This window comes from Prionailurus bengalensis, chromosome A1 (genome assembly GCF_016509475.1).
Source record: "Prionailurus bengalensis isolate Pbe53 chromosome A1, Fcat_Pben_1.1_paternal_pri, whole genome shotgun sequence".
NCBI classification, from domain to species: domain Eukaryota; kingdom Metazoa; phylum Chordata; class Mammalia; order Carnivora; family Felidae; genus Prionailurus; species Prionailurus bengalensis.
The window spans coordinates 52,898,349-52,923,686 of record NC_057343.1 but is presented as its reverse complement, the minus strand read 5'-3'; the positions used below and the strand labels follow the sequence as shown (position 1 = coordinate 52,923,686).

The 25,338-nt window shown below is 38.1% G+C and overlaps 1 protein-coding gene across 1 annotated transcript in view; it reads left to right on the top strand.

The window, feature by feature from the left end:
* The window catches only part of OBI1 (ORC ubiquitin ligase 1), a 42,079-nt gene extending 17,164 nt beyond the window's left edge, over window positions 1–24,915 (top strand). Inside the window, exons 5-6 of the mRNA XM_043581212.1 lie at window positions 3,110–3,198; window positions 22,154–24,915. Of these exons, the coding sequence (XP_043437147.1) occupies window positions 3,110–3,198; window positions 22,154–23,669 (1,605 nt within the window). The 3' untranslated portion in view covers window positions 23,670–24,915. The remainder of the gene's footprint in view (window positions 1–3,109; window positions 3,199–22,153) is intronic.
* The last annotated feature ends 423 nt before the right edge of the window (window positions 24,916–25,338 follow it).

Here is a 25,338-nt window from a genome sequence, read left to right as displayed (position 1 = left end):
AGACTCTGTAGTGCTTCTATATGAGTTTGCATCTTCTTGTAGACAAGTGACATCAGTTTAAAGGATGTGTTTCTATTTCCCCTCTTCGTGGTTTGGCTTAATTTTTCTTAAGCTTATGTCAGTGACTGGACTGTATGCATAAAAGCAAACATGTATCCATTTCCCTACCTATAAAAAGAAAAGTTTGGACTATATATTTTCTAGTACTACCATCCTCTGATTTTCAAGATTGTTAGTAGTTGGGCTTAATGACTAATTCCAAGGAAGCTGTGAGTAGCTGCTTTAGAATACTCCATGCAGAGGAGTATTAAAGCTTATGATGTGGGTTCATTTTTCTTCAATTATTCTTCCGTTCATCCAACAAGATAAAGCACAGGTGAAAAAGGCAAACCTCTAGGAAAGGAGATGAGATCCATGCCATTAGTACAAGAGGTTATAATTGAGTGCTGTAGAGTTTTGTTGGCCAAAGGGACCAGCCTTTGACTTTGATTTCAAGTATATCCACAGTGGAGTTTTGTTGGGCTGAATGGAGATGGTTTTGTGGTATCCATGTCTACAACCACCCATTTAACCTATCTGCATTCCCTTAAAATATTGTTACTGTGCCGAATTACTGAATCCTGCCTCCTTGAAATCATTAATGAGCTCCATATGATATTTTTAAAAAGTACCATCACCTACTACCCTCAGATCCTCAGCGAAGTTAAGTAGCATTGAAGTCTGCAACTTAGTGTAAATACTAAACCATCTTCACATACCCACGTATAAAATAAATGTTGTTTGGGCTCAACAAAGGCCAAAATGAGAGAAAGAAGGGAATTTAGTGCTTTTAGAGAAAAAATAAACTACAGATACAATGGTACTGAGTTTGTTACAAATTTAGGGAAAGTGTGTAGTTTCTTTAGATATTGAAGGGCAACATTAGCCTGTTGGTTTGTGTAAGAAGAGGATATGAAAAGGAAAGACAGCTGGAGAGTTAATAGTATTTATCAATCTACCATGTCCCTTTTAACTTCCCTTTATCTTCTTGAGCCATAATTAGGTTCTACATGGTCTCCTTTATAGTTATTAAGTTTCATTTAAATTTTCATTTCAATAAATGCTTCTTTGAAGATGAAGATCTATATGAAAACATTACTCATAAGAGTGGTGTAGGGAGTCTATATGAAAAAAAGAGTTCCATAAAACACAGTTTTTCTTTGTTCTTTTAAAGGTCACATGTTAAATTCAATACCCAAAGCTACATTGAAACCTCAGAATTATTTGGGATATTTAATAAGCTAATTTTGGATGCCTAGTGGTGGTATTAGAGAGTATGAGGCAATAAACTGGGACACAAATGAATTAAAACACATGGAAGCAAAATTTGGATGTGAAGTACAAAATAAAAACATACTATAAATCAAATATAGGAGTAAATTTTGGATGTGAAACACAAAATAATAACATACTATAAATCAAATATAGGAGTACAGAAGATTCAGTCTACTTAGAATGAGTGACATGGACTTGTTTTCTGATGTTCCCAGGACTGAGTGAGTTTTGAAACCATTATGAAGCCAGTATCATTACCCAGTCAGTGTTGCAAATGTAAAATAGCCAAAGTCCTCATTACTCTTCTGGTGCAACAAATAGGCAGAACTTTGCCCTTTGTAATCTTCACTCACCTGAACCTCCTGAACTTGAAAATACCTCTGATAGTCGAAGAACCAGCCAGCCCATAATGAGAATATTAGCCACAAGACTGGGGAAAGACCTTGAAATGTAGCGATACAGATGAAGGAATGGGGGAAAGAAATCAAATGAGCTTCAGTTTTAAGCTTGTCATCATCATCAAAAAGCATTCACTAGGTGCCTCCTCTTATGGTGCTATCCTTGAGAGCTTCATTCTCTGTGTTTGAGGAAGTAAATGACTTTCCTTATATCTTCAGAGGGGGCAGTAGTGTTTGTCAGTCACTTAAAGAATTAACCCTCCACGGTTCTGGTTGGTTTGTGACAGTGAAGGGAAGGAGCTGCTCAGAGTCCAGAGAGAACCTCAGTGAACCTAAGTAAAAGAGCTAGGCTTTGTACCTAGAAGAATGTTTTTTGCCCTTCTTACCTCGTCATCCTCTTGGGACATTTGTGTGTGAATGGACAAGTAAATATAGTCAGAAGTTCTAGAAATTATCCAAAAGCATGGGTCAAATTTTTGAAATCTGGTTTAAACCTTTTTGTTGACAGTAGTTTTTATGATCCATTTACCTTAAAATGTTTTAAATGTTAATGTTCTGGTCAAAGATTTTTCTCCTACCAAGTTAGTGAGATTAGTTTCTAGGCTAGGGAGTGTTATTCTTCTTTGGAATTAAAAAATGCTATAACTGAGGAATTTAAATAGCTTTGAAAAAGACTCTAAAATTGAGGCACACTAGTTTTTCGCCTGTCCAAAATCAATATTCAACTTCTAAATTTTCTAGCAATTGATGTTTTGTCAGACAATTTTTAGGTAGTAGACAATTCAAAAAAAGAAAATAATAGTGGGATTTTTTTAATCAAGAGAAGCCATAGAATTTATTAGAAAATATTGACCCAATTTTGAGAGTCCCAGAAGTTGTGAGTCAGGGCATTCGGGAAAGCCTTTAGAAGAAAGAAAGCAAGTGGTTTAATTATATTAGATTTGTTATCACTAAAAAGCTATTTTTAAAGAGCAACCAAAAATCAATCTCATAGCTCATAATTCATGAGAATTAACTCTTAGCATTAGTTTTGCAAATAATTGCATGTGGTATAGTGTTACCATGCTTAGAGTATTCAGTTATGTGAAAAAGGGGGAAAAAAACCCCATATTTGCCATTAGTATAGTCCCTTAATGACTCTAAGCTAACTAACATAGCTCTGTTTATTTCCCTGGATAGGAGAATTGGAGAGTGCTTGGGGAATATGGATTAAAAATGCTTGGTTGTGTTCACAGATTCACAAGTCATTCCCAGTGGTGATTTTAAGTTTCTGAAGGCCATGTTCTAGTATTCAGTTTTCTGATATCACTCTAAAAAATACAGATGGCTCATGACATAATTTTTACAAAGCAGTTGTCTTAGCTCATGCTTAATTATTTTCAACTCTTTTTTTAAAGGCAAATAAAAAATTGAAATTGGAAAATGGTGGCCTGGTGAGGGAGAATTTACGACTGAAGGCTGAAGTTGATAACAGATCACCCCAGAAGTAAGTATTTTGCTTATAGAGCAGTGTTTCAGATTGTGTCAGTATTTTAGGTGCTATGATTGTATGTGCTTTTCATTTGACTCTTTTCAACGAAACCTGTAGGTTTGAATAGAATGTCTTGCCTCTAAAAGTCAAGTGTATGCTTATGTTATTGGTGAAATCTTTGTATCAGGGCGAATTTTGGAGAAGGGATTTCATTCTTACCTGATCAGCAAGAAGATTGTTTTATGTGACCTAAGACTGGAGAACTTTCACTTGGTTTTACATATAACTTTAATAGTACTAACAGAGAATAGGGGGATTAACATAATGCCCTTTAGGTGTTCTCTAAAGCAATCTTAATAGTAGTTAACATGTGTATAATGCTTTCGGTTCGCCAGGTACAACAACCTGCGATATCCTATTAGTGTTCTCCATTTACAGATGAGGAAACAGAGGCTTAGAGAGATGAAATTAATTTATCTAAATCTGCACAGCTATAGCTAGTAAGTGGTGGAAATAGGATTTGAACCCAGGTAGTCCAACCCTGGAGTACATCCTCTATTACATTACACTGAGAACCATTACACTATTACGTTAAGCATTATAGTGAAAAGCCTACCTGAAATAGAATTTAAGGCGTCATTTGTTGAATTTTAGACTAATTTTTTTTTCAACGTTTATTTATTTTTTGGGGGGGGGACAGAGAGAGACAGAGCATGAACGGGGGAGGGGCAGAGAGAGAGGGAGACACAGAATTGGAAACAGGCTCCAGGCTCTGAGCCATCAGCCCAGAGCCTGACGCGGGGCTCGAACTCACGGACCGCGAGATCGTGACCTGGCTGAAGTCGGAAGCTTAACCGACTGCGCCACCCAGGGGCCCCTAGACTAATTTTAATTGTAAAGTTAAGTAAATTTATTCTTTCTTTATGATGGGATAGTATTCATTTTATTCCGAGTAAGAGAGTACAAATAGTGACCTGCTTAACAGTTTGTTTAAAATTATAAGATACAATTGAGAGTTGAGAATTAAAGATGGAGAAAGGATGGAAGGTAGTACTTGAAGTTTTTCTTCTTCAGGGGAAAAAAAAAAAAACACAGTAAGCAGGGAGTATGGCCCTCCATCCCTCCCTGAGGAGTGGCATATCAGAACTCCACACTTTTCTGTTTTAACCACTAGACTTCATTTCTTCCCAGTGGAAAAGGCAAGGCAGACATAAGCCGGCAGTGGAAATTTGTCCTACTAGAAGTTGCTGTCTGCTTATCATATGAAAAGGAGAAAACATTGCCTTTAGTCAAACCAAGTGTGGTATCAGAAAATGGTAGAAGTAAACGATGATTACTCAAAGCAGAGATAACTAACTGATAGAGAAAGAAGCATAGCTTTTACTTTTAAATAGTTCCTTCCCCTGTGCATTCCAACCTCATTTTTCTTTCACTTCAGATAATGTTCTGCTTTGACAAATTAGTGAAATAAGCTTAGGAAATGTTGCTGTTATGTGGTGGTTTGAAACTCTGCTCCTCTCATTTGCTGGCACCTCGCCTTGCCAGTCATAGTAATGCTTGTCCATTAGCTGTATTTCCCACAGCATGCTGAATGGAACTAAAGCTGTTTTGTTTGTAGCTTTTATTTCTTGAAAAGTTGCCCACCAGATTTCAGATTTAATGCCAGCCACCAGGATGTGTTTTTAAATATCCATGGCTCCAGCCTGATAAACCACGGAAGAATCTCGCCTGACGAAACCTGGCCTCTGTCTGTGCTAACAAGCAACCACACTTCTAAATCCCATATAACTTCAGGATTTGCTCTAACTTCCACTCTTTCCCTTCAGGGGAAGGGAACAGTTTCACTTAAAAAACAATTTGAACTGACCCCTATTCTAGATCAATTTGCAATGCATTGAGGTATTAAATGCATTGCACTTGATTTATAGCCTTGTTTACTCTGCATCACCAAACCCTAGTGGGATTCAGAGAGAAGCTGACCACAGCTGAAAATACCCAGATCTGGTTCACCTGAGGAGAGCTCCTATTTGTATTGAAAAAATATGAAATTTCAAGAGTTTAAAAGTAAGTGCAAACAAATAAAGCCATCTGTTCCATTTTGTTCCCTTTACTAGAAGTGCTTTGACCAATTATTTTTCTTTGGTCTACTTGGTTAGGTGTCAAGGTATGCTTTTTAAACACATAGCTTTAGTTTCTGGTGTATCCTTCAAGTTGCACAGACATATTCTACAAATCATGCAGAAGAGAGAGCTTTAAAATTTAGACCCTAGAGAGGAAAGAATTTAGGAAAGTGAATTTGTCAGCTTGGGTGGTCATATCAAAATACTATAGATGAGGTGGCTTAAACATTGAATATTTTCTCACAGTTTTGGAGGCTAGAAACCCCAGATCAAGGGGTTTTAATCAACCCCAGTTTTAATTTCTGGCAAGAGCTCTCTTCTTAACTTGCAGACAACCACTTTCTATGTCTTCACATATCTGAAAGAAAGAGAGTTTTGGTCTCTCTTCCTCTTCTTGTAAGGACACCAAGTCTAATAAGGTATCCTTAGTCTGATACCTTGTCAGACTAAGGCCTCATCCTTATGATCTCATTTAACCTTAATTTCCTCCTAAAGACTCTATCCCTATATATCACCACATTGAGGGTTAGGGCTTCAGTATATGAATTTATTTGACTGTGGGTAGAGAATACAGTTCAATCCATGGCAGAAAGTATTTCTTTTTAAGACACTCAAATCATGTTATTGCCCCCAAATTAGACTGACATCTGGTGTGAACAAGGGGGACTTAAACATTTACATTGGTCTCAAGTAGATAGTGTCATATAAAAGTGATGCATTTTATAATACTTTAAAGTGCTATATAGCCTTCTAAAATGAAAATCTGGATTATCGTTTATCTCCTGTGTTACTGTTTTTCTGTTCTGTCTGTTACCATCCAGTGTATCCACTCTTAAAGTGTACCTGGATATTTTTCTTTTCTTTAACCTCCAAGCCTTTTTGAGCAGTATGGTAGATATTCTACTAAGCGTGATCTTCCAGGTTTCAATAATACCCATGCTGTTACTTGTCAAAAATTCATTGCCCTAATGTCTAAACTGATGGTCCAGAAAAATGTGATCTTTTTCTTTGACTTTATATGGCCACTTCCTAAATTTTTCTTATCTTCTGAAATAGTTTGGAGAATTCACCTGGGGAAAACCTTTTATTTTCCCTTTCAGCTTTCTTTAACATGGACTTCTAAGAGAATCAGATTTGATGTTCAGAACTCCAGAGGTGGTGATGTGTCCCTTTAGTTTACAAGGCTGATAATCTGAAGAAAACTTGCTCTCCCAGCCAACCCACAAGTACTGAGCGTTTATGTACTTAACACTGTACAAGGTGCTTTAACTACACAAAATAAATACTTTTCCTGACCCCTAGATTAGGTTAGGCTCCCTTGTCGTAATTTCTCTTAAGACTTTGTACTTTCCCTTTGTAGCACATATCATAATTGCTAATAATTAATATTTTGTATAACTATTTGTTTCATGGCTTTCTTTTGTTTGAGGCAGGACTGTAGATGTGTTCGCTATTGTAGCCACTACATTTTATAGAGTTCTTACTCATATTCTGCTCCTAATACATATTTGTTGAGTCAGTAGATGAAAAACATAACTCTTAAGACTATGAGGAAACGATGAATCCAGAATGTGGTACATTCAGGAGGAAAAACGGTTAGGTTTCTTCATTAAATCATTGGCAATATGGGGGTGGTGCTTGGGGGACTCAGTTGGTTAAGCGTCCTACTTCGGCTTAGGTCATGGTGTCATAGTTTATGAGTTCTAGCCCTGTGTCGGTCTCTCTGCTCTCAGCATGGAGTCTGCTTCAGATCTTCTGTCCCCCTGTCTCAGTGCCCCTCCCCCACTCACACGTTCTCTCTTTCTCTCTCAAAAACAAATAAACTTAAAAAAAATCATTGGCAAAATAGGAAGGGGAGGTCTGCCTCACATAACAATTAGATGCGGTATATGGATCTTGTTTGGATATTGATTAATAACAAGACATTTTTGAGGCAGTTGGGTAAATTTGAGTATGAACTAGATATTCAGTAATACCAAGGGGTTGCTGTTAATTTTGTTTAGGTATTGTGGTTACTTAAGAAAATGTCCGTATTTTCTTTTAGAAAAGCATACTAGGAGTGCCTTGGTGGCTCAGTCGGTTAAGCAGCCTACACTTGATCTCAGCTCAGGTCTTGAACTTAGGGGTCGTGACTTCAAGCCCCGTGTTGGGCTCCATGCTGGGCATGGAGCTTTCTTAAATTAAAAAAAAAAAGGAAGAAAAGCACACTAAAATACGGACTATAGAATATTTTAATAGCAGAAAAAAGGGACGTACAAATAAGGGGAGTGAGGCAAAATCTTGATAACTGTTGAATGTAAGTGATGAGTATGTGGGGATTGGTTATATTATTCTGTCTACTTCTGTGAATGCCTGAACATTGTTACAAAAAAAAAAATAAGTAAATAAAACCAATGAAACCTGGTCCCTGCCTCTAGGAAGCTCATAATCTAATAAAGGCAAGAAACAAAAATACGTGAAATGAATAAAGACTGAACATACTAAACCAAATAGCAAAGACAGCAATATGAGTTCAAAAAATATGAGACAGCAGTGGGTGAGTCTTTATCAGAGAGACAGGACTTGAGCCTAGCTTTGAAGGATGGAGAGTTCTGTGAGGAGGAAGGCATTCTGAGCTAGAGGAAACAGCTTGAGCTGTTAGGAATATTAAGTAGTCCCTTTAGCTCCAGTCCCTTGTCTCCAGTAGTAGCTGCAATTACGCTCAAGAAGCCTGGTGGCTTCGTTCTCAAACTTACCAGAGCAGAAGGTGTAGAGGTATGTAATTTGCACATCTTGTCATTGCGACTGTCATCACCCCCACTTAAATAGCTGGTTAGCATGACTCCACTATATCCATCACTCTCTGCTTTAAACAGAAAGGCCTGTTCTTAGTCTCCTAATTAGTGGGGAACACCAAGAGTGTCACACCTCTACGTGGTAAGAAATAACAAGAATGAGAAGAAGCTGAAGGGAAAACCTTAGTGTTACATTTCTCATGTTCCTAAATTCCTTGGCTTCAGTTACTGTCCCTAAACCGTGCCCAGAAATGGAGAGTTGTCCTTGATAGAGTTAGGAGTTCCTTAGTGTTTTTTGTTTTTTGTTTTTTTTTTAGCTTGAAGAGATATGAAAAATTGACTTGTAAAGCATTTGAAAGTTTCATGCCCTCTCTCTGAGATCTCTCTGTTCAGTTGTGCCTTTTTTTTCCCCCCCTCTAGGCAAACTAGGCAGAGGTTGTGCCCACTAGTATGAGGCTTTAGTGGAGCACCAGTTCTTGCCCTCAGCTCCTAACTTACTTTAAAACTCCATAGGTCATTAATATAAAACTTGGTTATAATTGGATTAATGGCTTTCCTTTCTATAAATATGTATTCAGGAATGTTATGTGTTCTTGTCATTGTGTCTTTAGTGAGATCTATGGATTTGATAAAGTTTCCCTGCATGTAGCTCTTTTACTGCATAGCAACCCCAAGGCTTGTCATTATGGACCAATCTTCCCCCATGCCCCTGCTCCTCCTGAGGGAAGATAAAGGCTCCAGACACTCTCTGGATAGTGAGCAGTATTTCCTGTTATTAGTATAAGAAAAAAAAATGCTCTGAAGAGGAAAGAATAGATTTCACAGATGATGACCTGGGCTTTCTTCCCATTTTGCTGTATTTGTGTTCCTTGAGTCATCTCATTTACACCCATGGCTTTAATAATCATCTACCTGTATGTCAGAGATTATAAAATAAAATCTAATCTTTGTTTGGCCTCAACTTTTTTCCTTAGCTGTACATTCGTATTCCCATCTGTCTATTTTGTACCTTCACCCAAGATCCTATACCTTAAATTCACCAGAAAGCATAGTGTTTAAATAAATGCTTAGTTCTGGAGACAGATTACGTGGCTTCAGATTTCCCTGTTTCTACTCTGCCCCTCCTTTCCCTACCCAATTCATTTTCACCCTACTTGAAATTGTCTTTTTATAAAATATAAATCAAATTATATAAGTCTCCTACCTAAAACTGTCCAGTTTTTTCCTGAAATACAATCCGTTTCTTCACAAACTAGTCAATGTTTGCCTGTTCCGCTTCTCATTCTCATTCCCATTCCCCCAGCTCATCCTGCTCCAGCCATTTTGGCCTTTTTGTGTTTCTGAAACATGCTGGACTTTTTCTCTCTGCTTAGAATGTTCTGTTTTCAGATCTTTACATGGCTGACTCATTCTGTCATCGGATTCAGAGAGGCCTTTCCTGATCATTCATTCTAAAGAAGCATTCTGCTTTCGTACCTTCTACTTCCTTACCCTGTCTTTTTGGGATACCATAGTAATACAGTCATGGCATGGTGAAGCAGGATAGCATGTGATTATGAGCACAGGCTCCAAACCATACTCCCTAGGATTGAACTCTGGTTTTGTCTACTTACTAGCTTTGTGATTTGGGGGAAGATAGTTAACCTTTTTGTAGTTCTGTTTTTTGTCTTCTGTGAAATGAGGCCAATAGTAGTACTGATCTTATAGGTTGTAGTAAGGGTTAAATGAATTAAAACTTGAAATGCCCTTGTAACAGAGCCCACAGCTAATGCTGAACCAAGGTTATAGAATTTTTGTCTTCCTAGCCCTTATCAGTCTGAATTTATCTTGTTTGTTTACTTGCTTGGTCTGTTTGTTGTCTGTCTCCTCCATTCTAAACTCTAAGCTCTGCTGCCTATTTCCTTCACTTGCAAACGCCAGCACCTAAAAGGTGCCTGATAAATATTTGTTGAATAATTAAATGAATAGATAAATAACATTCAATAAATTACTTAATCCCTTGGAGCCATCATTTTCTTTATGTAAAATGTGGGTGATGTGTTCTTGGGAGGATTAACAGAAATAATTTTATGGCCTTGAAACAATATGTAGCACCAAGAACTAATAGAGGTATGTGTCTGGATAATTGTATCCATTATCCATTCACTCAAAAGATTGTTTATCCTCTTACTTTCTTCCTATCCTCCTTAACGGCTTTACTACTTATCTGGTAGCCTAAGATAAAAACTTCAGCCCTCTATGTTTCTCTACCCTGTCTCCTCATCCTATGCCTAATTGTTCAGTATATTCTTTCTAGCCTACCTCTTAAATGTCTATGTAATCCATCTCCTCATCCTGCTAGTTTAGATCCACCTGATTTCTTGCTTAGCCTATTTTAAACAACATTCCAACTGATTGCTCTTCTTTCCACTCTCAACTCTCAATCATCTGCCTTTTTGTTGCCAGAATTCGAGAATATAAATTTGATCACCTCACTCCCTTGTGTAATAACCTTTGATGATTCCCCATTGTCCTCAAATTTCTTAGTAAGTATGTGAGGCTCTTTACAATATGACTTGAGCTTTGGCCTTTTTCTGTCCTCTCCAGCCTTTGTCCATGCTGAATTACTCACGGGGCCCAGATTCACCATGGTGTGACATAGCCTTGCAGCTTTGCTCATGCCTTTTCCTTTACCTTCACTGGTCCTCCCCTTTAGTCTCTCCTTTTTCATTCTGCCTGGTTAATTCCTCCCCAGTTGTCACTCTGTCTCTGAAGCTCTCCATGATTTCCTAACATAGGGGAAATACTTTCCTCTTATTTCCATTCTTCTTATATTATTAGGGATCACATGGTATACTGAGCAGTTCCATGACTGGCATGCTGTTAATCTACCACCTAGCTTCTTTTTTTTTTTTTTTTAATGTTTATTTATTTTGGGGAGACAGATAGATAGAGTGGGAGAGGGACAGAGAAAGAGGGAGACACAGAATCTGAAGCAGACTCCAGGCTCTGAGCTGTAGGCACAGAGCCCGACGTAGGGGTAGAGTCCACGAAGTGCGGGATCATGACCTGGGCCAAAGTCGGACACTCAACCGACTGAGTCACCCAGGCGCCCCTCTACCGCCTAGGTTCTTAAAGCTAAAACATATTTTTAAAAATGCACGCATATATGTATCTGTGTAAAATACATATATGTGAAGATGTGTCTGTGTGTGTGTGTGTATGTGTGTGTGTGTGTCCTTCTGTGGAGCCTGGCAGATGGAAGGAGTCCTTATACTGTAATATTCCATCTGCATCTTGGAGGGAACTAACCAGGGAATTAAGATTTTGAGCTTTCTTGAAGCTTAAAGTATAAAGAGTTTATAAGGATAGGAAATCCAAGATTCTTGGCATTTTCTCCAAATGAGGAGAGCAGAAGGATTTCCTGAAGTTCTCCAAAGTTGTACTAGAGATTGGGAATAAGAAAGGGGAAAGGAGGAGGCCATGTTGCTGGGCTCCTGGACAAGATTTGTTTGAGTCTCTGTACTTGAACTGAGCATATCCAACCTGTCTCCATGCTGACTCTGAGCTGAGGCTCCTTTTTGGTTCACAGTTCTGCTCTTCCTAAACTGTCTCCAGACATGCCAGTACCACTCAGATTTCTCCTGCCTTTCGGCTTCCTCAGCAACACCTCTGGTCTTATTGGCCTTGGCTATTGTCCCTTCTTGACCTATTCTGGCCTTTTTTGCTTCTCATGATTCTGCTCTGACAAACACCATGATTCCTGGTATTTGACCCTAGCCTGATCTGATGACTGATTCTGCTATGCCCTTTGGTTTTCCCGGAAGGGGAGCTTGTAGACTGTCATGGGAGCCTGATGATACCCTGGGGCCAGACTATGACAGCCAGGTGTGCTCAGGCCCCTCAGCCGCCTGAGGGGCCCTTCTCTGGGTACTCAGCTAATTGGGGATGGACAGTTACTGCAGTTTTCTGTCAACTTGTCTTTATTGTATTGATAAGATATTTTAGGAGCCTGCAATGCATGCTAATGACTAAGCAGTACGGTTGTCAGGAAGATTGTGAAATGCTTGAGAACAAGGAGAACGTCTTCTGCTCCTTTTGTTTTCCTTTCTCATGGCCCTTCAGCATACTTTAGTCCTCAGTAACTGTCATCAGAATGAATAATAATTACAAGGCGGCTGGATCACAGTTTTTTGTGTTGTTTTATTTTGTTTTAGATTGATCCTCCTGGTGAGAGAATGATTTAACTATTTAACTGTAGTGAAAAATGTATAGGTAGTTACTAGTCCAGAGATTTTTAATTATGCTTTTTTCATGTAACAATAGTTGTTCTCTTATACTATTGAAATTTTGCTGTTGTTAAGGTTATTATATTTTAAGAAAAGATACAAGTCCTTTATTCCTTTTAGAACTGTAACAAGCTAGGAAATAGCATGTCATAGGTTGTTTCCTTCCACAAAAGATTGGGATCCCCATTGATGTCCCGTAAACTTCAAGGCTGATCTTTTCCTTTGGGGCAGAAAATTGGGGCATTTCTGTGTGGAATTGAAATGAAATATATTTGCTAAATAAAATGGAATTTACTCCACAGTAAAAAGAGTAGTTTTATCCAACACAGGCAGTTAAATATATATGGGTCAGCCCTTTCTAAAGACTACAGAAGGGACTCTGTTCCTCTTCAATTTACGTACGCAGCCCAACACTAGGATTGTTTGTGTTAAGAATTTCTAGGTATCTCAGCAAGAATTTTCAGCATCACTAGTTTTAACTACAAATGCATGGTTAGTTTAATAAACATGCACACACGAAACTTCCTTTAAAATTGTGTTAATAATATGAGCTGTTATTTCAAAACTCTACTCTCTGTTTTGAAAGCTTACAAAGCAGACTGTGCCTTAATTTTTAAACAGTATTTTTGGGAGGTAAAGGGAAGAAGGATGGCTGCACAGGCCTCATTTCTTTATCTGGTTCCACTTTCCATGTCACCTCTTTAAGGGGGAAATTGTGACTTCTTTATTCTTGCAAATGTTGAAGCACTTTCTATTCTGTGCTAAAACTAAGATGCAGCATAATATAGTTTGTACTTTTTTTTTTTTTTAATGCCTCGATATTAGACCCTGAGACCAGTACCTATGTGATGTTTGGGCCCTAAAATTTTGCATTTAAAATTTTGCTCATTTCACATAAGTAGCACTGTTTCCTTACAGTTGAAGATGCCTGCCGATTATGCATGAGGTAGAAAGATGATCATGTATACTTTCTGTAGTTAGCACACTTAAAGATGGAGCTTTCAAATTTGTGGTTCTGGTTCAGACTTTGTCTTCATATCTCAGGTTAAAATAGCCACCCTCTTTTGGGAACCTGAGTAGCTCAGTCGGTTAAGTGTCCGACTCTTGGTTTCGCCTCAGATCATGATCTCAAGGTTCGTGAAATTGAGCCCTGCATTGGGTTCTGCGCTGACAGCGCAGAGCCTGTTTGGGGTTCTTTGTCTCTGTCTCTCTTTTTGTCTCTCAAAATAAATAAATAAACTTAAAAAAAAAATAGCCACTGTCTTTGGGTTGGCATTTGCCAGGGTGATGTCTGTGCTATAGTTTCCTGAAAGGCCACTTTAACGAATGATCTTTGGAAGTTACAAAATATTCTTGAGCTTGTATCTAGAACATAGTCGGTGTTTGATAAATATTTATAAATTTTGTGCATACATATCTGCATGACTTCCTGTATCTTTCTGTATTTCCTCACCATGTTTTATTACAAAATGCATGTATTAATAAATATTACAGCAATGTTCTTAACTGTACGTACAAACTGTGTGCTCAGCAAACCTAGCTTGTGTTTTACATTACTTTATAACATAAACAGGTGCTTATATAACTTAAGAAGGAATCTCATGTTCAAGCACTTCATGTGATTTCAGACATGGTATTTGGACTCAAACTTGAATTCAAATCCTATCCTTGAACAAGAGACAGTCTTTTTAAGCTTCTCATTTCTTATCTTTAAAATCAAAATAACATCATTTTTCACAAGGTTGACATAACAATTCAATTAAAAAGATAGGGGCTTCTGGGTGGCTCAGTTGGTTAAGTGCCAGACTCTTGATTTTGACTCAGGTCATGATCTCACAATTCATGAGATAGAGCCCCACATCAGGCTCTGCACCGAGAGCAGAGAACCTGCTTGGGATTCTCTCTCTCTCTCTCTCTCTCTCTCTCTCTCTCTCTCTCTCTTTTTCTCTTTCTCTCTCTTTCTCTTTCTCTCTGCCCCTCTACTTCATGTTCTCTCTACCTCTCTTTTTTTCTCAAAATAAATAAATAAACATTAAAAAAAAAGATCTTCTATAACAAGCATATAGCAATGTGCTTGATGCAAGTAAACATTTAATAAATAGTGGCTGCTGCTGTTATTTTTGTCACCATCATTGTCAGTAGTCATCAGGCTACTGTTAAAGAATTACTATAATTACATTTACTCTTGGTAAATCCCATCATAAAAGTTCACTTCATTTATTTATTTATTTGATGATGGGCTGTTTCTTTCTTTCTTTATTTGATGATGGTCCAGAAAACAGAAATGTTGTCTTGAGTCTTCTGGAGGGAAGAATGCTTCCTGTTCTCTCAGTCTGCCTCATATTTTTAATGTATTTTTGTGGGACCAACTTGTGTGTCTAGGATTGGCCATAGACCATACTTTTATGATGAATAAATTCTCTAAGAATATAGCATTTTCATAACGGAGTATTTAACTTTAAAAAGAAAACTCTTGAAGAAATACTGGCAAGTCACACAGCTCAGCAGCAGATAAAAATGCATAGGCCACTTCCCAGAGCTTCCCTAGTAGTTTATTGTATTTAAAAAAAATTTTTTTAATGTTTATTTATTTTTGAGAGACAGAGACAGAGTACGAGTGGGGGAGGGACAGAGAGAGAGGGAGACACAGAATCCAAAGCAGGCTCCAGGCTCTGAGCTGTTAGCACAGAGCCCGGCACAGGGCTCGAACCACAAACCATGAAATCATGATCTGAGCTGAAGTCAGACCCTTAACCGACTGAGCCACCCAGGCGCCCCTTCCCTAGTAGTTTAAATTTTTTGTTTTTAATGTTTATTTATTATTGAGAGAGACAGAGACAGAGTGTGAGCATGGGAGGGGCAGAGAGAAAGGGAGACAGAATCCAGAGCAGCTTCCAGGCTCTGAGCTTGCTGTCAGTACAGAGCCTGACACGGGGCTTGAACTCACAAACTGCGAGATCATGACCTGAGCCGAAGTCGGACATTTAACCAACTGAGCCACCCAGGCGCCCCCCCACCATCCCTAGTAGTTTAAAGACAGAATGCTCCCCACCGTCCTCCTGACACATACACAAGAGTTAGGTAGATATGGGTGAACACAGAGATGACCATTTGGAAGCAGGTGAGAGAAAGGCCCCTACCACCATATACAGTTTTGAGCTTCTTACAGTCCTGGTCCTCTCTGCCCTCTTTCCTTGAAATATGCCCCTTTACCCACCCTGCACACATAAGCACAAGGCAGAACACAGTACTTGGGCCTCTCCCTGTTCTTCCCACTCCTGTCAAAACTCATGATCCTGAAGAGCTCATGTTACAAGCTACTCAAGTTATGTGTAATCAAAGACAGGAGTTTGCAAATTTAAGGAATCTCTCACTGGTGAATTTTGCTTTAGAAGAAAATACTTAGGGGGCGCCTGGGTGGCGCAGTCGGTTAAGCGTCCGACTTCAGCCAGGTCACGATCTCGCGGTCCGGGAGTTCGAGCCCCGCGTCAGGCTCTGGGCTGATGGCTCAGAGCCTGGAGCCTGTTTCCGATTCTGTGTCTCCCTCTCTCTCTGCCCCTCCCCCGTTCATGCTCTGTCTCTCTCTGTCCCAAAAATAAATAAACGTTGAAAAAAAAAAAAATTAAAAAAAAAAAAAAAAGAAGAAAATACTTAGGAATGGGAAAGAAATAATGGGATGTTCTTCCCTTCCAAACCCTACCTCTCCTCTGTTTAAAATAAGATATTTTTCTAATATCTAAAACTCAGAATGAGAAGATATGCAATTGGCAGTTATATAGACAGGCAACTCTACAATAAAATTCCCCCTGTGAATGGGTTATTCTTTTTTAGGGTAAGTAAGTGGTAGTTATTTAAAAAAAATTTCGAGACTGGGGCGCCTGGGTGGCTCAGTCGGTTGAGTGTTCGACTTCAGCTCAGGTCATGATCTCACAGTTTGTGAGTTCGAGCCCCACATCGGGCTCTGTGCTGACAGCTCGGAGCCTGGAGCCTGCTTCAGATTCCGTGTCTCCTTCTGTCTCTGCCCCTCCCTCACTTGTGCTCTGTCTCTCTCTATCAAAAATAAATCAAAAAAAAAATTTCAAGACTCATAAGTTTACTTGGTTTTCTTACATATCAACTGTTCCTTTAGTATAGGTGATCCTCACTTTGCACAGTTGTGTATGACCACAAAAAGGCTATTCAGGTTAAAACCATGAAAAGCAATCTTAATCATCAATGAGTAAACCAAGTTGCTTTATAAACTTTGATGATTTTTGTCAAAACATTAAATCTCTTGTTATCAGTTATAAATGTATATGGAAATAAATAGTAAAACTAATAAGTGTGTTAATATTTACACAGTACAATTTAAAACATTAGAAACATTGCAAATTAAGGTATTTCTTTGTAAAAAAAAAAACCTGTGGAGAATAATCTGAACAGTGCTTGTCTTTGTATCATAACTTACGATATGAAGCCAGTATCTTTTCTGATGCCTTGACGAATTGCCATACTCCTAAGTTTGCATCAGCTCCCAACATTTTATCCTTAATGCTTTCAATGTCGTGAAATATCTCCATATTGCCTTAATGTGAAGTTTTTTACCAGCCTGTCACTTCCTCTAGACATCTTTATTCTTTTCATCACAACTACTTTTCTTATTTATGTCAATAAGTTTGCCGCTCCCAAGTTCCTCTGGCATTGCTAGGGTCTCTCAAATAGTGACAGTTTCAACATTTCTGTGGTCAGATCTTCAGTAACTACATTTACAAATGGATCCAGTTTTACTTCTAGCATTGATCACTTTACATTTCTTTGGTCCTCCGTTTTTGTTGGCCAGTTCTGTCTTTTGATTATTCATCCTTGTAAAATGTATGTGGCAGCACTACATGTTTTACTGTCTGTCTGTGAACTGAATAACAGATGCAAACTGACCAATCACTTTCAGACTTTGAAAGAAGTGACCTGATTGGTCACTGATGCACATCTGTTATTTATGTAGTGTTTTGTGAACCGAAAAGCGAGTAGTGAGATTTTTATTTTATGCAGTTTCATGCAGTTAGTCACAGCTAATATAATGTGGTAAGTGTGAACCACATTGTTAAGTGACTGGGGTTACTTAACTGAACTGTGGCAACTGAAATTTACACATATAAGAACCATGTACAGCAAGGATATCTATGCTGGAAAACTGTCACGTAGGCCAGATTATAAAAGCTGATCCAGATCCAAAGATTGCTTTCACTTTCTTTTACAGTTACTACCTCAGCAAGCAAATAAGGGAAAGATGTGAAATCAAAGATACATGGGAGGCAGGTAGATTCACCTCCCTGGTGTCGCCCGGTGTCCTGAAGATGTTTCTGAAGTTTAGTGGTCTCAGCAACCCACTGGGCTTGATGCATTTATCCCTTTTGTGGGGATGCCATTGAGAATTAGAGACGCAAAGTTAATTGCTCAAGTTTTCACAAATAGTTAATGGCAGCATAGCACTAGAGGTTAGGTCTTTTGGTACTTTGAGCACATCTTACTACTCCTGTGTGATGGGCTGTGAGAAAATGCGGACTGAGGAACTTTTCATTGTTAAAGACGCTCTACTCTATAATACCTCAGAGGTCAAACCAATAGGACTTTCATCTCTCTTACTGCTAATAGGGACAGGAACAATCTTGCACCTCTGTAGCTTTTTGGACAAGGAGCCCTAATCCAGAATGTATATATCAGTTAGCATTGCAAGCTGAAAAATCCTTTAAGCTTCTCCTAGATTCTAGCAGAACATACTTCTGGTATATCAGTTGCAGCTCCCACACTGCTTTACGAGGTTTTCTCTGACATAATGAAGCCTTTGGCCATCACTGCTACTTTGAAAATCAAAGCCTTTTGGTCTCTAATGGAATGTTTATAAAAATACTCCATTTTGAAATTTGCTCAGGAAAAGGAAGTATGGTAAATGATGTTAGAATTCCCTCCGGCTTGCCTTGGCATTGATTCATTTAATGTTATGTACTCTGGAAATCTCTGGAATTAGTGTGAATCAGAGTATTAAAACCCAAAGTTAAATAAGCCGTTATCTTCATTGTCTTCTTTTATGGAAGTATCGCATCAGATATGCAGTCCTAATTGTTATTTCTATATGACTTGATTAATTTCTCTTTGCCAAATTTAATATAGATACCTTTGTAAGCTAAAAATTCCTAATAACTATGTCAAAGTCTTATATGTTTCCATTCTTTTGCTAAGGTTGAAGTGCAAGGTTTTTTTGGTTTGGTTTTTTTGTTTTTTTGTTTTTTTTGGAAGGAGCAGTATAAGATGGCAAACCTGTAGTAAAAAACAAAACAAAAAACCCACAAAACTGTACTGTGTATATGTTGTCCTCTGTTGCTTTCTTTGGTGTCAGTGAAAAAAAAAAAAGAAAGAAAAACAGTCCAAAGTATGAAACATTCAATTTAGTAATATAACAACTCATAATACTTACATGTAATAGAGGCCCATGGACCTTCGGCCCATCCTGTCCTGCGATGTTGGCTCTGTCTTGCTGTGTCAGGCATTGATGCATCTTAAAGTAAGAAAATAACATTTATTCAAGAAGTATTTAATGAGGACTACCGTATACCAGGAGTTGTTCTAGGGGGCTAGCAGTAAACATAAGATGGTCAAACTCCCTGCTTTCCTGGAGCTTATACTTTAATTGGAGAGAGAGAGAGACAAAAACAGATTACATTGATTGATTAATTAATTGATCAGTTCCATGGCTTTCACTGTACATTTCTGTTAGTTTGCCCACCAGTACAAGCCTCTTATTAGCATGGTAAAAAGGTCTGATCACTCAGAGTATTATAGACTTGTAAAGTATTGAAATGGAACTTTGGGGAATTGAGGGCAGTGACCTTTTAGAAAACCGCCAGCTCCATCAGTGACTTCTGCTTGCTTGTCCCTGTCATATGTGCTCCATTGCTGGCCTTTGTTGTTAGTTCTCATGGCACTTCAGCTTTCTCTCTGAAGTAACACAATACATGGTTAGGGCTGTCCTTTTGACTTCAACTCAGAACCATTTATTAACTTGCTTCTTTTCAAAACAGAATTTTAAAAATAAACATAGGGGCAAATGTAGCATCTTAAAGTGACATTATATTTGAAATTCCAGGCTGAAACCTAGAATAAGAAACTATAAATATTTTGGGAAACATTTCTTATTTGTCACTTGTCTTTCCTTATGTAAGCCTCTGAGTTCCCAAGGACATCCTTTGGTAATAGCTGACTTACTATCTAGTAACATTATTCGATTTTATTTTATTTTATTTTTTTTTAATTTTTTTTCAACGTTTATTTATTTTTGGGACGGAGAGAGACAGAGCATGAATGGGGGAGGGGCAGAGAGAGAGGGAGACACAGAATCGGAAACAGGCTCCAGACTCCGAGCCATCAGCCCAGAGCCCGACGCGGGGCTCGAACTCCCGGACCGCGAGATCGTGACCTAGCTGAAGTCGGACGCTTAACCGACTGCGCCACCCAGGCACCCCAGCATTATTCGATTTTAAATCGTTTGATTTTTTTCATTTGAGTTTACCTTTATTGTAAAAATTGCACTTAAGAAAAAAATTTTTGATAAGCTAATTTTAAGGCTGTCACTTTTGCCGTTCGCATTAAAAAAACATGATACACAATTTTTCCATTTAAAAATATGTGGGTTATTTGATTATGCCACAGTGGTTACAGTCAAGAACTCACTAACATTTTTGCTGATGTCCTTAAGATCTTTGTTCACTCTTTAAAATTCTCTCACAGAAACTACAGCTCTTTCAACTATAGCATTTACAAACCAAACATTTGTCTCTAACAAAGAAAGAAAAACTACTAGCATTCATTTAACCAGATATTCATAGTAGTAAACTTTGTCTTTAAAATAGGGAGGTTTATTACTGTATTTGGTTTTGTTTTTGTTATACCTGTGGTTTTTGCTTTGTTTTTTAGAAGGGAGTGTGCTCTTTCCGGGAGTTCAGTTAGTTGCAATGAGTAGATCAATATTCAGTACCATGTCTTTTAAGGCCCTTTCTAACTCTGAGATTTTATGAATCTATATTTACCTTTGCCCCACTTTTTACTCTTAGTGACCAGCCAGAGCAGGGATTGTGTCAGAGTGAACTACAGCATGAATTGGGCTGTATGTAGGAGAAGGTGTTGGGCATTGAGTGAGAGGCATACAACATGTAGTGGTTGACTCTAAAAGGTAGTTGCTGTGGATTTCCTCTCCTTTATGTTTTTTTTTTTTAATACCTAGTACATTTTCTTACTTGTAATACTTTTATAATTAGGGGGAAAAGGAAGAAAAAGATAAACCCATAGGTAGAAACAATTTTTAGAAGTTACCTTGTTGGGGCACCTGGGTGGCTCAGTTGGTTAAGTGTGTGACTCGATTTTGGCTCAGGTTATGATCTCACAGTTCGTGGATTCAAGCCCCCACATAGGGCTCTGTGCTAACAGCCTGGAGCCTGCTTGGGATTCTCTCTCCCTCTCTCTCTGGCCTTCCTAACTTGCTCGCATGCAGATGCACTCTCTGTCGCTCACTCAAAATAAGTAAGTAAACTGAAAAATGAAGAAGAAGAAGAAGAAGAAGAAGAAGAAGAAGAAGAAGAAGAAGTTGTTACCTTCTCAAATACTTCCCTCCAGACAATCCGTGAATTCTTCAAGATGGATCAATATTTAAGTCATCAAAAAGATGATTAAAAGGAGGCTTTTTAAAAGAACTTCTGTGGCAAGAAATATTTTTCACGGGGTTAGAATGTAAGGCTTACGTTTATTGGCTTGTAAGAAGCAGTTTTCTTGAAAGATGGAATTTTCTTTGGTGTTCAGATGGAATTTAAGGTAGGCGTTTTATATCCATTGGAGCTGGGATGGTCTTATTGATCTTTGTATCCCCCACTCTGGATAATACCATGAGCCTGTACTAGGTGCTCAGAAGCGTTTTCTGAGCTGAACCCAGTACCCATTCTTAAGGGAATAATGAAAACAAGATAATGCTGAGTAAAAGAAGTGAATTTTTGATGTGTTCTTTTTCATTTACTCTCCAAAATGTTCCTTTCCAGGAAATGTAAAAATGTTTTTATGCGTAATATATTGGAACCACAGGTACTGACTTTGTATTTCAAAGTTGGAAGAAATGAGATTGATGTCCCACACAGTTGTAAAATGCCAAAAATAAGTAGAAATGAAATGAATTAAAGCCCAGTGTTCAGAAGGCCAAGTAAAAGCTTCAGATCAAGGGTGGCTATAATTGAAAGGGTCCAAATAAGTATTTAAAACCACCCCTGCTGGGACTGCTAAGATTTCTGAATTTCAAATTGGCATTTTATGTTTGACAAGGTGACATTGTACAAGAAATGTATTGTAAAACACTGCTGTACGATAGGAAAATGATTGAATGTAAATATTTCAAGATGTGGACCACTGTTCAAATGTTATCATAAATCTTTGCCATTGTTTTAGGGGATAACCCTGCATGCATATATGAGCTGAATTGATAGAGCTAGCTCTTGGAAGGGAAGTCAGCAGTGAGTTTCTGCCTCTCTGCCATGACTAGTCTTATTTGACCACAAAAGTATCCTACGAGATCTTTGCCAGTATTATCATATGCATATTATTACATACAGTGCAGAAACTCTTTTTTGAAGATACTACATCTGTCTGGTATTGCTTTTGAACTGTTCCATCGACTGGTCTGAAAAGTCACTGGTATGTGAGATTAGAATGGGCTGACATAGTTTGCACCCTTAACTTTGAAAAAGAAAGAAAAAAGCTTGAACTGTAAAGTTAACTGTCCTTCCATTCCTTGCAGGTTTGGAAGGTTTACAGTAGCTGCTCTTCAGTCCAAAGTAGAACAGCATGAACGTGAAACCAATCGCCTCAAGAAAGCCCTGGAACGAAGTGATAAATATATAGAGGAACTAGAATCTCAGATTGCACAGCTAAAAAATTCAAGCGAAGAGAAGGAAGCTATAAATTCCATTTGCCAGAGAGCACTTTCTACAGATGGCAAGGGGAGCCTAGGCGGTGAGGAGGATATGGCATCAAAGAATCAAGGTGATGGTGCCAGAAAGCAGCTTGGCTCATCCACCTCAAGTTCTCACCTGCCAAAGCCTTCCAGCAGTTCTGCCAGGCAGGAAAGCACCAGCAAAACAGAACCAAATTGTTCTAAGAACAAAGACCTGTATCAGAAACGGGTGGAAATAATGTTAGATGTGACAGATACAAGTATGGATACTTACTTGGAAAGAGAATGGGGTAATAAGCCAAGTGATTGTATACCCTACAAAGATGAAGAACTTTATGATCTTCCAGCTCCTTGTACTCCTTTGTCCCTTAGTTGCCTTCAGCTCAGTACTCCAGAAAATAGAGAGAGCTCTGTGGTCAAAGCAGTGGGTTCCAAAAAGCACTCAAACCATCTCAGAAAATTGGTGTTTGATGATTTTTGTGATTCTTCGAATGTTTGTACTAAAGATTCATCAGAAGATGATAGAAGTGAAAATGAAAAGAAATCAGAATGTTTTACTTCCTCAAAGACAGGGTTTTGGGATTGTTGTTCCACGAGCTATGCCCAGAGCTTGGATTTTGAAAGCTCAGAGGGAAACACAATAGCAAATTCTGTTGGAGAAATTTCTTTAAAATTAAGTGAGAAATCAGGCTCATGCATATCCAAGAGGTTGAATTCTATTCGCTGTTTTGAAATGAATCGGACAAGAACATCCAGTGAAGCATCAATGGACGCAGCTTACCTTGACAAAATATCTGAGTTGGATTCAATGATGTCGGAGTCAGACAACAGCAAGAGCCCTTGTAATAACGGTTTTAAGTCAGTAGATTTGGATGGGTTATCAAAGTCCTCTCAAGGCAGTGAATTTCTTGAGGAACCAGATAAGTTGGATGAAAGAACTAAGCCAAACCTTTCCAAAGGTTCTCTAACTCCTGATCAGTTAGAAAATGGAAATGAATGGAAACCCACTTCTTTTTTTCTCCTCTCTCCATCTGACCAAGAAATGAATGAAGATTTTTCACTCCATACCAGTTCTAACCCAGGAACTAATGAAATCAAACCACCGAGCTGTTTGTTTCAGACTGAGTTTTCCCAGGGTGTTTTGTTAAGCAGTTCACACCGGCTATTTGAAGATCAGAGGTTTGGATCATCTTTGTTTAAGATGACCTCAGAGATGCATGGTCTTCATAACCACCTTCAGTCTCCTTGGTCTACTTCTTTTGTGCCTGAAAAGAGGAATAAAAATATCAATCAGTCAACGAAAAGAAAAATCCAGAGCAGTCTTTCCAATGCCAGCCCATCAAAAGCAACGAAAAGTTGACTCATTAGAAAGGTGTCATTTGTGTTTTCGTCCTGAGAGGAATATAAGTTTTTAAAGTTACTTTTTCCCTCATAAAAGTTCTGTACAATTTTGAATTGATAATCTGTAGTCAAGTGTCAAGTCAGAATGGTGAATTAGCCTGTACCCAGAATACTTTTAAAGAATTTGTCCTTTTTCATTTTCATTTGGGGATCTTTTTAATCAGCAAAGGTAGGGAGAGGGTTTCTTTTAATGAATATTGTATGTATCTGGTTTGGGTGTATTTTGTTTTCTTGAGTCTTGATTTAGCTGTTAGATACAGTGGCCTGTAAATGAGCCTCAATTGTCTTCAGAACGTGGATTTCTTCAATAAAACTTTTCATATTGTCTACACACTGCTTATAAGACACTTGAGTTTCTTTAAAGCTTTCCTTGGGTGGAAGTTATTTTGCCTGCCCCTTTTTATTTATGTTTAGTGATGGCCCAACTTTTAGGCAAGGCCATGGTGGAAAAATAGCACTCTAAGCTTAGTCCAGTATTCATTTGCTTTTTTTTTTTTTTTTTTTTTTTTTTTTTTAGGTTTTATGTATGTTTGCGTTTTTAACATTGTGTTTTGTCCGGTTTTTGTGAAAACATTTTGCTAGTATGAAAGAACACGTTTTGTATATGAAAATATTTGTTTTATATTGGGTAGCTTTCATTTGCTCATCTTTTTGTGTGCGTCGAAAATCAGAAATTGAGCCTACTTTGGAAAGAAGGCACAGAACGGTTGGGTTTGGAGGATCCTAAACATGGTAGCTTTATTGTTCCAGATACACAGGTGCAGAACTGCCCTTTGCCAAGTTCTTGATCCACTTTTATCCTGGTGGGGCTTTTTTTGGAGTGATCAAGTTCTTGTTTGCATGTTACTATTCTTTGTGGAAACTGTATGCATGGTAGCATTCTTGCTTGCCCTGTTTTCCTTACTTAAGAAAAAAAGTTTTAGTTGGCTAATAGAATATCTTTTATGTAGGATAAAAATTTTTTTCATGAAGAATGTTAAGGAGATGAGAATAGGTGAGCTAAGCACAATTTTTAATTTGGGCTCCGAAAAAGTATATTCTAAACATGTTTGGTATGCCTATATAGGCCTTTCAAAATGGTTTGTATGCTAATGACTTGTTTATCTAATGTGCACTGAACATTTTACATTAATACTGTACTGTTTTACATTAATACTGCATGCTTTTCTATGTGAATTGAATAAAGGATGTCATAAGCACTGTAATCCTTGATGGTGTCTCAGATGTTGAATTAGCCTATAAAGACCAGTAAAACTTGTAATTTTTAATTGGTCATGATAATATAGGGGTTGACAAACTATGGAGCATGGACCAAATCTGGCCTATACCTGTTTTTTGTGGAAGGAAGTTCCGTGAACTATAAAAATGGTTTTTGCGCTTTTTGATGGTCTTTGAAAATCCAAAATACTTCCTAATACAGAAAATTGATATAAAATTCAAATTTCAGTGTTTCTAAATAAAGTCTTTATTAGAACATAGCTACACTCATTTGTTTACGTAATATCTGTAACTGCTTTTGCGTTGCAGTGGCAGAGTTGAATAGTTGCCGCTGAGACCGTATGGCCCACAAAGCCTAAAATATTTACTGTTTGGCCTTTTACAGAAAAATTTGCTGACCCCTGTTATAA